Consider the following 12,745-nt stretch of genomic DNA (forward strand, 5'->3'; position numbering starts at 1 on the left):
TTGTCTTCCCCACCAAATGACAGTTGCTAACTACCTTTTTCAGAATCAAACTGAGTTCAGAAAATCCCACTCCTTCAAAGATCAGCTTTCTTGCAATTTTAGCCTCCAGGACCCAGCTATAAACCGAGGAAGTGAAGCCAGAAAGATCCCTGTGCTGTTACGGGAACCTTATCAGGTACTTTACTCCATCATCTATTAACTCTTGTTTAACACAGAATGATAACAAGCCCAGTTATCTCGGTTTTCAAGCAGCAGCGGTGTCTAAGGAAGAACAAACTTCCACAATTCCAGAGGGCAAGTTGGGACCGGTGAAAAACTCTGTTATTACAATGAAATATCAGATGTCACGTAATGAAGCAATGAAAAATGACCTCTTTACCTGACAGAGAGGGAGACCACAGAGAACTCAGAACAGGACACAAAACTGGCAGAGACTGGGGTCTGGCCGGGCTGGTACCAGAAATCTAGCCGACCTCACACATCAGACCCTTCCCTATGTAGTATTTCACAGTTACTAAATGTTTGTAGAAATCTGATAGACAGAAGGAATTTTAGAGCTTATCTTATCTAACTCCTTCATATGAGGTAGTCCAAATGATATATAATATGTGTGCATAAAATGTCTGAAGCTTTTATTTGGAATAATATATATTTAAAATTGATATCAAGTCAGTATTTCTAAACTAAAAATGTTGGCATTTGAAAGGGTAAGATTCTGTCACCTGAGGATCATTTCTTTTTTGGTGCACTTAATGCTCATGAGGCTAAGTTATGACAGATGGGCATGGGTGCCAGGTCCCCTCTTCATTAGGAGCTTCTCCTTGTGTTCACATGGTGTCTCTATTCAGAGGACAAGGTGAGAAGTGGGTGGTGGCATTTCTGTGGCTTCTTCTTGTTCCTCCGATGAGAATAGTGTTCAGAAAAATGAGTCTAGACAATGCAAGTCATAAAACTACTGATTTTCTAACCAAATCTTCTTGATGGCTTTTGGAAATCAGTTGTCCTTGGTGAACACTGTGTTTATTGGGGTGTAACCCTGTCTTCTTTATATTACTGTGGAGCCTTTGGGAAAAGGTTCACTCAGCCCAGTTCTTGGCCCCTAGGATCCAAGAAATCTGTCCCCCATTATCCTGCTGTATCACACCCCTTGGTATCATCTCTAGCTCTGTCCCTCTTGGATGTATGCTGATTGCTTTATGGTGCAGCAATCTTACATTTCTGGGTGTCCCAGGCAAGCCATGCTGCCTCTGAAGACATCTGGGATGAGTTGTACAGCTTTTTATCAGCCCATGTCACATCGTGATGGCCCATGGCACAGTCTCCTGGTATTTTGCGTCTCTGTTATGTTTCTCTGGCAGTCTCTATACTTAGAGGAGAGAATGAGCTTTCTAGATTATTGTGTGCTGGTCCCTGGCTTGAGGTCCTGGTGTGGGCCAGGCTTTGAAGGGGAAACCCTGGGGCTTGAAGATTGAACCAAGTCATGTCTCAGAGCCTGGAAGAGGCTAACGAGGGCCTGGGCCCAGACGTCCTTCTGGTACCCTTGGGACAGGGCTGTGCGGTAGGCCGTGTAGGCCAAGGTCAGCACTGTCCGCTCAAAGTCTTCTTTCTTGAGGATGCCGGGTCGGCTAGCCAGGTTGGCACTGAGCCGGCGGATATCAGGGATGCGCTTGGGGATCACATCATTGCAGATGGCGCGGAAGTTCGAGGCCTTCCGCAGGGAGGCTAGCTCCTCGTCCTTGACAGAGATCTTCAGGTCAGGGCTGATCTCCAGCTCGGCCAGCAGGAGCTGAGGGAAACACAGGATGCAGAAAGAGGTGAACCTGGGCATCGTACACAAGCACACAGCTACCATTGCTGTCACACAGGTTCACTCAGGGAGGGGGCTGGGGAAGAGTCCTGGGTACCGGCTCTGACCTCCCTGCTTCCTGCCCCACCGGGGACAACTTAGCTGACTTCTCTGAGCCTTACTTCCCCTCTCTGTAAAATGATTAGCACACCTACTTCATGGGGGCATTGTGAGCATTCCATAAAACAAATACAGATGAATCTAACATAGCGTCTGATACAGAGCCACTATTTAAGTGTCCAATTATTGTCTCCAGTGAACCAAACCAAACCTTTATCTTTCTCCCTCTCACCCACCAAAGATCTTCTAAAGCATAAACTGATAGATGGACTTTTTTATTTTTCTTTTTTGGAACCAGGAATTGAACTCACAACCTTGCACTTGCCAAGCAGGTGCTTGAGCTGCTGAGCTAAATCCCTGGCCCTGGGCTTTTTTTTTTCTTTTCAGAACTGGAGATTGAACCTAGAGCTTTCCCATTGAGTTATATCCCTTCTTAAATCTTTTATGTTGCGATGGGATCTTGCTAAGTCAGAAAGTTGCCCAGGTCAGGTTCCAACTTGTGATCCTCTTGTCTCAGCCTCCCAGAGTTTTGTGATTTCAGATATATACCACATGCCTAACTATTTAGATACTTTCACAGCAGAAAGTGGGACTTCAATGCCGCACCTTGCATTAGGGGTTTAGTGGGAGTCAGATTTGCCTTCATTTCTCTCTGGCTTGTAGCATAAGGGCTGGATCTGTCATCTGCCTCCGTGTCCACAGCCAGGCTCACAGGAGGAGATGCATACATTCTGGGCTGGAATGATTCCAGGTCCCAAGTCTTCCCAGTCTTCACCTTCTTTTTAACCTACTGTCCAACACTGTCTGATATCTTTCCAAATCATGGATCTGTCCTGTGATTCCCAGGTTCAAGGTGGGGCTAATGCTATGCATTTGCCAGTCTACTCCCATGGCAGTGCTGGGCATCTCTGCCCTGGGCCCCTGTGTGGCCACATGGGCTGTGTTTTTCTTAACCAAATGGTTCTAGGGCATGGAGCCAGAGGATGCCAAAGCTGGAGGGCAGTTTGGGGAATCAGAGCTGAACTCTTCTGAGCATAACAGTTGAGAGCCAGGCCCAGAGAGAAATGGTGGCACACCTGAGGTCACCAGGCTGATGGACTAAAGCTCAGGCCCTGGCCCTGGGACTGCACCGCTGCCCTGAGCCAGGCAGCCTTGGTAAACAGGCCTGTGGTTTGGAGGCCGGGTTAGTGGTAGCACAGGGTCTGTAGGGTGGCTTCTGAATTGAGACCCTAGGCAGGCTAGCAGGTCAGGAGGGAGCTTTTCTGTCACAGCAGCAGGGCCTTAGACACATGCCACATGCAGATCCTACCCATGCCCCAGATCTTGAAGCCTTCTCTTGGGTATGGGCCCGCCTTGGGTGCCTGAGTGTGGGCGTTGCACCCTTGGGATCAACCTCTCATTTTCTTGAACTGAACTCGCAAGGCCATCATCCCCACTGTGTCCCAGGAGGGGAGAAGAGGCACCAGAAGTCCTCGGCTAGGGACAAACGTGGGTCCAAGACCTGCACAGTTAGTCTAGGTCATCTGTTGCTGAGGCCCAGGCCAATCATGTCTGTGCACACACAGACCCTGTCTCCTCTTCCAAAAGATAGAGAAGGTACAGGTTCCCTGGGTGAGCGGGGCGGACCACCTGCCCTCTCCTACCTCATAGAGTAGCTCCACTTCCTCCAAGGAGGTCTGCAGGATGGGGTTCAGCGGCACGGAGGAGGACCTCTTTGGCCGGTGGGCAGCAGGGAAGAGTACGGCTGGAAGAAACGAGAGTGAGCTGGGCTGCTGTGTGCACACCGGGCTGCCTGGCTGCACTTCACCTTGAGCAAAGTCATGCTTCTTCAAAGTGAGCAGACGGGTTGCAGGTCGAGGGCACGGACTCCCCCGGCAGCAAATCCCTAGACTAAATCAGAACAGTAGCTTCCAACCCGGTTGTTCATCAGAACCACTGGAAAACGTTTGGAAAAACTGACACGCCTGGGGAGATGTCTGTGTTAACAAGTTCAACAAGTGGGCTGCTAAAAATTCTCTTCCCCAGTAGTACCACAAAACAGAGCGCTTTGTCTCATTGGTATGCGTTGCTGGTTTATAATTTAATCACAGAATCAGACTTTTGGCCACCATTCCCACTGGAAACAGAGCTCCCAAGAGTCTGAACACAGTGACAAAAGGAAAGAAGAAAGCTGCCCTGAGGCTGCCACTTGGCTGTAGGGGACCTCTGGCCAGCTCAGAGCTACCCCTGGCAGGCGGGGGGCTGACGTGGACTTATGCTGCCTGTCAAGCCAGTGGCCAGTTAGACCACGCTGCTCCACAGTGGCTGCATCTACAAGCCGTAGCTGGAGGAAGACGAGTGGGCTGCCAGAGGGACACAGTAGAGCAACAGCAAGGCCGTGACAAGGGACACAGAGGGCAGGCCCACCCGGGGAGTAGGGTGATCACTGGAATGCTCAGCTCTTCAGCGTCATACCTGGCGAGGAGCGAATAGCTCCTTCCACCTGCACAGCCATCTGCAAAGCAGGCCCTGTGCAGAGGTGATGGGCTAGTGGACTTCCCATGATATAAAGCAAGGGCAGCTTCTTCAAGACTCTGGAGTATGAGCTAAGCATGGAAGGGTATGCCTGTAATCCCAGCACTCAGGAGGCTGAGGCAGGAAGATCACTGCAAGTTCCAGGCCACCCTGGGCTAGATAATGAATTTGTGCATCAAAAATAATAATAACAGCAACAATAATAACAACAAAAGACTCTTGATTATAATTTTCCAGCAAATTGGGGGAGGAACTATAAAAATCAGCCTGTGATGTGAGCCTGAGGCCCTCAAGTTGGGCAAGAGCTATGTCTTCATGACTGTAATAATGCCCTGCTGGTCACTGCACCCTTTGGCCCTGGAGAAAAGACCAGACTATGTTCAATGTGTCACACTAATGAGGGCTGGAAATGTGTAAAGCATTTTAGAAAGTTCCCATGAGAAGAGATAAAAATGATGCGTCTTCCACAGAAGAGCAGCTTTGCTGAACAGCTCCCTGCAGGTCTCACTGCCAGAGGAAGCTGGCTGCTGTCGTGTGGCTGAAACGTGGCCATCACAGGGACCCTGTGTGCTCCAGACTCAGCTCCTCAGCGCCCGGGGAGCGAGACCACTTTGCCTCTGCCTTCTCCCCAGTGGGACAGCAAACCAGGACGGCCAGTCTTAGGTCAAGACATGAGCTGTTTCTTTCTGTGCCTTTCTTTTCCCACCATGAAAGTGGGGAAAGACTCCCTTTCAGGGTAGGATTTGAGCGTGGCTTTACTCCCCTCCTGCCTCTTTTTTTCCTCTCTCCGTCTCCCTTCCCAGTCCTCTAACAGCAGAGCTGAGGGAAGCATTTCCTGGTTCAAAGCTCAGTGATGGAGTTGTTTCCAGCATTTCTGCGTTGTTCTGATGTCTGCTAACACAGCCTGGTGTTACTGTGGAAGGGTGTGTGGGGAACTCAGGACTCAGCATTGGGCCCAGCCTCCCTTTCCCCAGCCCTGGCATCGTGCACCTGGCAGGGCTGACTGACCTCATGGTTCTATATCCACATTAACCATGAATATTGGCCATCAGGCAGGGTAGAGGGCATTGGTGCTGCCTCGGGCTGCTGGTGTGCAGGTGCTCAGTCCTCAGTGGACATCTCAGAGACTCAGCATCTGCCAGGTGAATGCATTCCCTTTCACTGGAGATGCTGGGAGCTAAACATCTGGTCACTCCCAGGTGTTCCTGTCCACCATGACAAAGGCTGGCTCCAGCTAGAAATGCCAGCGGCCAAAGCAAGAACTGCCCAACACCGAGCTCTAGACATGAAAAACCTGAAACTAGACTTGCTCCTTCCTCACTAGAAAAACAGCGCTGTCTCCCCAGGAGCCTCTCCCCTTTCCCTGTCATCCCATTCCTAAACTTATGGAGGCCCTCGCAAATTCTGCTCCTTGCTCTCTGCTCTGGGGCAGCTCAGGACTCATGAGGAGCGAGACCTGAGAGGTCTCCTTGGATGCCCACCATCCAGGCACCCCCCTGAGATGGGAGGATGAGAAGGGAACAAAGAGGAGACAGCCCCTGGCGGGGAGCACAGATGCACACCAGAGTCCACGGAGCCTCAGCCCAGAAGGCTGCTTGGAGATTTGTATCTTTTACTTGGCTCTCCATTCACTGATGCACACTTGGCTACTCCTCAGGCATTTTGTAGGTTTGTGATCTATGAGGGCCATGCAGTGTGCCTGTCCTGGGGATCCCCAGGAATCACTTATCAATCATCAATCATCAGTCATCTGCTGCACAGGCTAGGCTCAGGGAGGGAAACTGAGGCTCCTTCCTTCCTGACTCCCCAGTTGGATTGTGTCTCTGACACAGTGCACCAATCAGTGCAGAATGGGTTGTGCACATGGATGGGTCCTGAGGCAGAGCTCACGGTTACTCCACGCCCTGTCCAGGCCCGTCACCAGGCTTTGTACACGAAAGTAAGTGCTAACCTCCCACTTTACAGCTGAGGAAAACTGGAGCATATGGAACTCGGTGTCAGCCACCCCTTTGTTCCAGATAGGACTGGGATTAAGATTCAGACTCCCAGACGCCAAAGCCCCATTTCCCTGATAGGCTGAACAATGCTATCTTCTCACAGGGACTGATGTCTGTCCAAAGGCTGGATGCGCTGCAGTTCCTGGTAACTATGGGATGATCAGTGTAGTTTGCTACGAATAAATGGGTCCTTTTGGTACAGAACATGTTTTTAAATAAAATGTATGTATTAAATCTCTAATTTTGACTTATGACTCTATGATGTGCAAGGTCAAACTACAACCATCCCCGGGACTTGTGTAAATCCCAGCTCCTTTGCTCCCTTCTCACTCCTTTGGATTTGCTTGGCAAGAGCACACCTTGGCTCCCCACTGTTGCACCCCTGCAGCGCATGTGTTAGGAGGAGAGCACTGAGGCACAGTCACTTACTTGACAGGGTTTTTTTTTAAATGGTGGTGGCGCTGGGGATTGAATCTGGCACCCCACACTGCTAGGCAAGTGCCCTACCACTGAGCTACGTCCCAATTTTTTTTATTCTTTTTTTATTTTGAGGTGGAATCTCTAAGCCCATGCTGGGCTTGAACTTTCAATCCTCCTGCCTCAGCCTCCCAAGTAGTGGCGATTACAGCCCGACTGACAGGGACCCTTACATGCTGCCTGCCCACCATCCTGTCTGCCTCCCCCTCATCCCCCATCTTCTCGGTGACCGCTCGCTCTGCACCTTCCCTCCCCGTGGGCCAGCTGCCGGCTCCTGCTCAGACTGGTGGACTCCTGTGCTCTCAGGCCAGGCTCATTTAGAGCCCTGCTTTCCACGTGTGAGTGGAGTTCCCGCAGAGATGGCGCCCTCTACAATCCAAACTTTTATTTCCAAATCATCAGCTCCTTCCTCGCAGCTGGATCTCTCACAACAGCATGAAAACACATTGTTCATCCTCCACCATAATGAACAACGCCTGCTCCGGCTGCCGTCCCGGGCTGCAGCGTGCGGGCTGCGGGTGTGTCTGCTTCCGGTGCCTTCCGCTCGGCTTTTCCCCACTACGTGTCTGGACTTCCTAAGGGAGCCCGCTTTGTCCTTATGGTAGCTGTTTCTCTTTGCCTCAGTTTCCAGCCCCTGACACGCACATGCACGCACGCACTCACGCACCCCTGACTGATCCCCAGGCTTTCCCTCTTTCTCAGCTGCTCAGCCGTCATCTCTGACTTTTTCTGTCTTTTTTTGAGCAGATCCTGCTGCCTGAACCTCAGCCACCGTTAAGGCGCCTGGCCGCCGCTTGTCACAGCCCCGCCGCCTCGCCTCCTGACTGAGCATTTCCCACGGCTGTCCTGGGCTCTGGGTGACTCCATCCTTAACACAGCAACTGGAGTGAATTCGAGCCGCTATGGGTCTGACAGTGCTGCTCCTCTGCCCCCAATCCCCCTTTGCTTGTTCACCTCTCAGACGTGAGCCAAAGAGCTGCAGGTGGCTACAGGAGCTTCACAATTTGACTTCCTTCTGCCTCTCTGCACCCATCTCCTGTCCCTCCCTGGCTCACACCACCCTGGCCACAAAGCTTCCTCACTGCTTCTGAGCATACCAGGCAAGTTTCTGCCACAGGGCCTTTGCATATCTGCTCTTCTTTTAGAATAGAGACTGCATGACCTTTCCCCTCACCGCTTAGGTCTTTTGGCATTTTCTCAATGATGCCTTCTATGAACACTATATTTAAAATCAACTCTTCCTACGTTACTGACATCCAAAAATCACCTATTTTATTTGTATGTGTGTTCATTTTCTGTCTCCCTTCCCTTGGGATTTTGTTTTGTTCACTGCTATATTCCCAGTACCAACCACCAGGCCCATTACTGTTTGTTGAATGAATAAACAATCCTATAGCATTGCATTATCGATGCCTGTCACCAAACCCGATTCTTCCCAATCAGAATACTTTACGAAAGGCTTCCTCTTTAACAGGGTCGTTCTAGAGATTATTTGCAGTTCTGGGTCCTGGCTAATGACCAAAAGCACATATTGATTCCATCTCTACCACATCTTCCCTTATCTCTCAGGAGTTCCTGCTCTAGCCTGGAAGGCGCAATTTTTAATTTATCTGAGTACAGGCAATTGCTATCTCCTCCGCTTTATCCCTGGAGAGTCTCTGGCCTTGATGTACAGTGCCAAGTCGAGCAGCCGGTTTTGTGCTGTGGTTTGACCTTCTCTTGGATTTTTCAGCTCTGTGCTGGGTTAAAAAAGTCTTTTCTCCTCTTGACCTTCCTGTACTGCTCCATATAACAATGTCAAGGCTCCCAGGTTTTCACTGTGTGCAGAGCACTTGAGCCCAAGAGCTCGTTGGGAAGATTCAGACTGCAGACCCTGTGCAGCCCAAGCCCAGCGACATTTAGTGGGTCAGTTGAAGCAACTCCATGGAGACCACCAAGCGCCCCCCTGTGAAAGATCTGTGATAGAGGCCACGGCTGTCACTTGCCTTGTGGCTGCTGGGACCTCCTGTGGGAAAGCTGGGGCTGTCAGAGTGAGCCAGGTCTTAGCCCACGTGCTAGGTCCTCAGGAAAGCGTCTGAGAGGCGCAGGGTTACCTGGGGGGATGGTGGAGGAGGTGCGGGGGCAGCGAGGTGGCAGCAGCTCACAGGATAACCGTTCTCGCCCACCCTCCGGTCTCCTCACTGGAAATGGCCACTGAAAAATGCGGCTGCCTCCTGGAGCCGTGTGGGGGGACACAGGTGGCCTTGCATGGGGCACTTGGGTGCTGCTGCTGGGCACCAACCTTGCCCTTAGAGCACTCGCTACTGGGATGAGCACAGAGCTGGTGGAGTCCACCAATCCTCGAGTGTAGAGGGTGGTCTTCCCCACCCGCCTGCTAGCTGGTGCTGTGTGGTGTGTTGCTAACACATGAGTGTTTCTGTGAATGAGTTCGGGTTTCCAACCTGTCCTTCCTCCTTCCCCATTTCTCCCTCTCTCTCTGTGCTCCTTTTTCTCTCCCTCCCTTCCTCTCCTCCTTCCTTCCTTTTTTCTTTCCACAGCACTGGGAGATGGAACGCAGGGCCCTCAGTGTGCCAGCCTCATCCCCAGCCCCGTATGTTCCTATTTGTTAAAAGTCTGTGGTGTCCTCATTGCTCCAGGACCTGGGACATGCAAGGCCATCGGCCGTGTGTGTGTGTGTGTATGTGTGCGTGTGTGTGTGTGTGTGCACGTGCGTGCATGTGTGTAAATCCAGCCTTCCCGGGTTGGCCATGCAAACCGCAGGTGAGTCATTTGGTCAGAATCAAGCCCTTGGGGCTGGACCGGGCAGGCCTGGACCCTGGCATGGAAACTCACTCCCAGGACAGAGTCCTAGAGAGCGTGTCTCAGGAGGAGGCTGGAGAATGTGGGGGAGAGGCTGTGCTGCTTGCTGTGTGCTCCCTTTGAGTTATTGCCCCCATTCTATACTCGAGAGCCTGGGTTGGTGGTGGACCAAGAAGACCTGCTAGGACAGGAGGCCTGCCGCTTCCCGAGGGGATTCATCAAAACTAAGGCTGACATTAAGAGCGGGTTGAGGAGGAAGGTGAAAGGAATAATACATTCTGGTACACTGTTATTTGTTTGGGTGTGTCCCTTAATTCCATTTTAAGAAATGACAAGGACTGCGTGTCCCTGTGATAGTTAGAAAAAAGTTAAATATGAAAAAAATTAAGCAAACAGAAGGCTTCGGATGCCAGTTGTAGGAATTCCACACCACTGGTCTGTGCTGACCTGGATCTTAGACCATGAGTCTAGGGCTGCTCCCCAAGGACCTCCTAATGCCCTGTCAGCCACCAGTCCCTACCTCCATCATGAAGATCATGGCTGTGCAGGGGTCTGGCCAGAGGAACTGTTGCTGGGGTGTTGCTACCAAACTCTGTTGAGGGCCTCACACTTTCTTTGGTGGGAAGTTTGCACTTTTTAAAAGAACCTGTTAGGTACTGGCTAGCATTCATACACTGCTTCACTCCTTGCAGACATTTCATTTACCTTTGAATATGACCCTCGTGACAAATGACCCTCACGACAACACCGCAGGCTGCTGTTTGCTACCTTTGCTTGTTACAGTTAGTGAACTAAAACTCAGGGAGGTTAGAGACAGTGCACCACACAGCCAGTTAATTAGGGGAAGAACTTTTTTGGAGCCCCTTTCAGAGGCTCCTGGAGGGATTAGAGTTTTCATGATCCATAGTGCAAATTATCTTCTGGCTCTGAGTCAGTTTGAAGTTGGGAAATTAAGTGATGCCCCAGGTGACCAAGAGTAAGTGACGGAATCTGTCACTTCATGATCTGTTTGCAGCAAGTGGGCCCTGAAGTGTGTGCACATCCCATGTGTGTGTATGTGTGTGTGTATGTGTGTGTGGGGTGTGAACTCAGGGTTCCTACAAGAAGAAAAGGAAAATGCTGCGTTATTTTCTTCTGGACCATAGTCATTTTCTGGCTCAGATAGGAGTCCCTAATATTAGGCTCAAGCACAAGGAAATAAAATTCAAATGAGTATCTCGGCTTTATTCTCCTCCACCTGTTTCAGATCTTTCTCTGAGCTGCAGCTTTCTTCCCTGCAAGGCCCTGACTCTGGCCTTGAAAAGCAGGGCTGTATCCCACGAGGCCACCTTAAGTAGATTTGGGTCTCTAGCCTCACGTCTCTGACTGCCTTGAGGGAGCGCTGTTCTTCCCTGAACACGGATGGGGAAAGGGGACCGGTTCGGATCAGATCTGAGTGGAGTGGGCAGCACTAGTGGCCCCTCATTTCCTACCGGTGATGACCCGAATTGGCTCAATGGGCTGCCAGTGCCTGCCATGCAGTACCAGTCCCAGGGCCCAGTGGGAAAGATGCCATCCCAGCTCCTAGCAACAACAGTCAAGGGAGGGGGAGCTGGTGATGCAAAGGAAACCACAACGGACAACTGAGGAAAGTCTCTGCAGGCCCTTTTCTCCCCTTGGTGGCCAGGCAGGGGCTGGTGGGTGTGGCAGGGCAACCTCCATGGGGGACACAGAGTGAGAAGGTGCCTCTGCTCCTGCTAAGGGGAAGCACACAGCCCTTCCTCCTGGTGACCCCAGGGACAAGGGGTCCTGCCTCCCTGCACCCATCGTTCTGTCATGCAGGTCACAGGCCCCAGGCCTACGCTGCCAGAAGTTCTCCCAGCAACAGCAGCTGGCGGGGAGCTGCAGGGAGCCCGCGCCACTTTCTGAAGCAAGAAGTTCTCTCTGGCACAGCAGAAAGGGCTACCCTTTGAGGTCTCTGCCCTGACCTGGTTCCACAATCAGTGCTTTGACTTTGTCTTCTCTGTCACCTAATCAGGGTGGGAACCCCCAAGAGACAGTTGGCAGAGATGAGATCAAAGAAGGCCCGGGGCTTCTGCTTCCCTTCGCTTGGCTCTAAACCCCTAATTATACTTAAAGCAAGAGAATGTCAAATGAATCAAAAGGAATAAAAAGCAACTCACCCCTGCTCCACCTGTGGGACACGGTAGCCTGAGCGTTGTAATACAGCAGCAGAAGCAGAAGTGTCTTCCAACACATGTCTTCCTCTAAGGGGCGCAAACTCAGCCTCACACCCAGGGAGAAGCCAGTAGCTACAGGTGGGCTCTTGAGTTCGTCCCAGAGGGAGACAGCCTTCTCACCACCCTCCCCTTCCAGAAGCACAACAATGTCCTGGCCCTGCCTCAGCAGGGTGGAGCAGACGGCCACCTCCTGGGTGGGACAGAGCCTGCGGCACCTTTTTAATCTGACTCTCCCTAGGGTGGTTGGGGGCCAGAGCGTCCACACAGAGGCTGTTTTTGAGCACATCTGGAGTGATTCACAGGGCATGTGATCGCCTTGGCAGTGCAGTGGATAAATATAATTTTTGTACTTGAGTTGCATGTGTTGGATGCGCCCACTGGAATTTTGCTTTAACAAACAGACCCGCGGAACTTGTTAGAGAGCCCGGCGAAGAGCTGGCGGCTCTCCCCGTCCACACATACTACATCAGAGCCAGCAGCTAGGGCTGCAGGAAGGGCTGGGAGCTTGCCTGGCGGATGCTGGTGCTGCTGGAGCCCAGACTTGCCGTCAGGACAGCACAATCACTGTAGCACCTCGCCAGTGTGTCACTGTCATCCTAGCCTGGAACTGGACCCAGGGATCTAGGGCTGGGGTCCTTCTCCAGGCTCTGGACAGGTGAGGGGAGCGTAAGGAAGCAGAAGTAGAGAGGTGACTGGGCCATGGGTGTTGTGTGCATGAACTTGTTCAGGACATTCAGGAGCTCAGGATCTACCCTCTCTGCACATTCATGATGCTCATATGAAGCTAATTCTTGTTGCTATACCAAAATGCCTGAGTCTGGGTAATTCATAAG

At 51.5% G+C, this 12,745-nt stretch overlaps 1 protein-coding gene across 1 annotated transcript; it reads right to left on the reverse strand.

Annotated features, from left to right (window-relative positions):
• Window positions 1–607: 607 nt before the first annotated feature.
• Fam180a (family with sequence similarity 180 member A) lies at window positions 608–12,192 on the reverse strand. The gene is made up of 3 exons (XM_003475351.3): window positions 11,856–12,192; window positions 3,550–3,650; window positions 608–1,786 (listed from the first exon to the last, which is right to left on the reverse strand). The coding sequence occupies exons 1-3, from the start codon at window positions 11,929–11,931 to the stop codon at window positions 1,394–1,396; spliced, it is 570 nt and encodes a 189-aa protein (XP_003475399.1). The 5' UTR covers window positions 11,932–12,192; the 3' UTR covers window positions 608–1,393.
• Window positions 12,193–12,745: the final 553 nt, after the last annotated feature.

The sequence above is a fragment of the Cavia porcellus genome, unplaced genomic scaffold (assembly GCF_034190915.1).
Source record: "Cavia porcellus strain 051 isolate PalLab524CR breed Dunkin Hartley unplaced genomic scaffold, mCavPor4.1 scaffold_6, whole genome shotgun sequence".
Classification (NCBI taxonomy): Eukaryota; Metazoa; Chordata; class Mammalia; order Rodentia; family Caviidae; genus Cavia; species Cavia porcellus.

What these genes read in the sequence shown, in the direction of transcription:
- Fam180a (XM_003475351.3), bottom strand. Translation starts at nt 11,931, where the DNA reads ATGTGTTGGAAGACACTTCTGCTTCTGCTGCTGTATTACAACGCTCAG. An exon ending in GTCCCACAGGTGGAGCAGGG is followed by an intron (nt 3,651 to 11,855) that starts GTGAGTTGCTTT and finishes CGTTTCTTCCAG; the next exon opens with CCGTACTCTTCCCTGCTGCC. An exon ending in AAGTGGAGCTACTCTATGAG is followed by an intron (nt 1,787 to 3,549) that starts GTAGGAGAGGGC and finishes TGTTTCCCTCAG; the next exon opens with CTCCTGCTGGCCGAGCTGGA.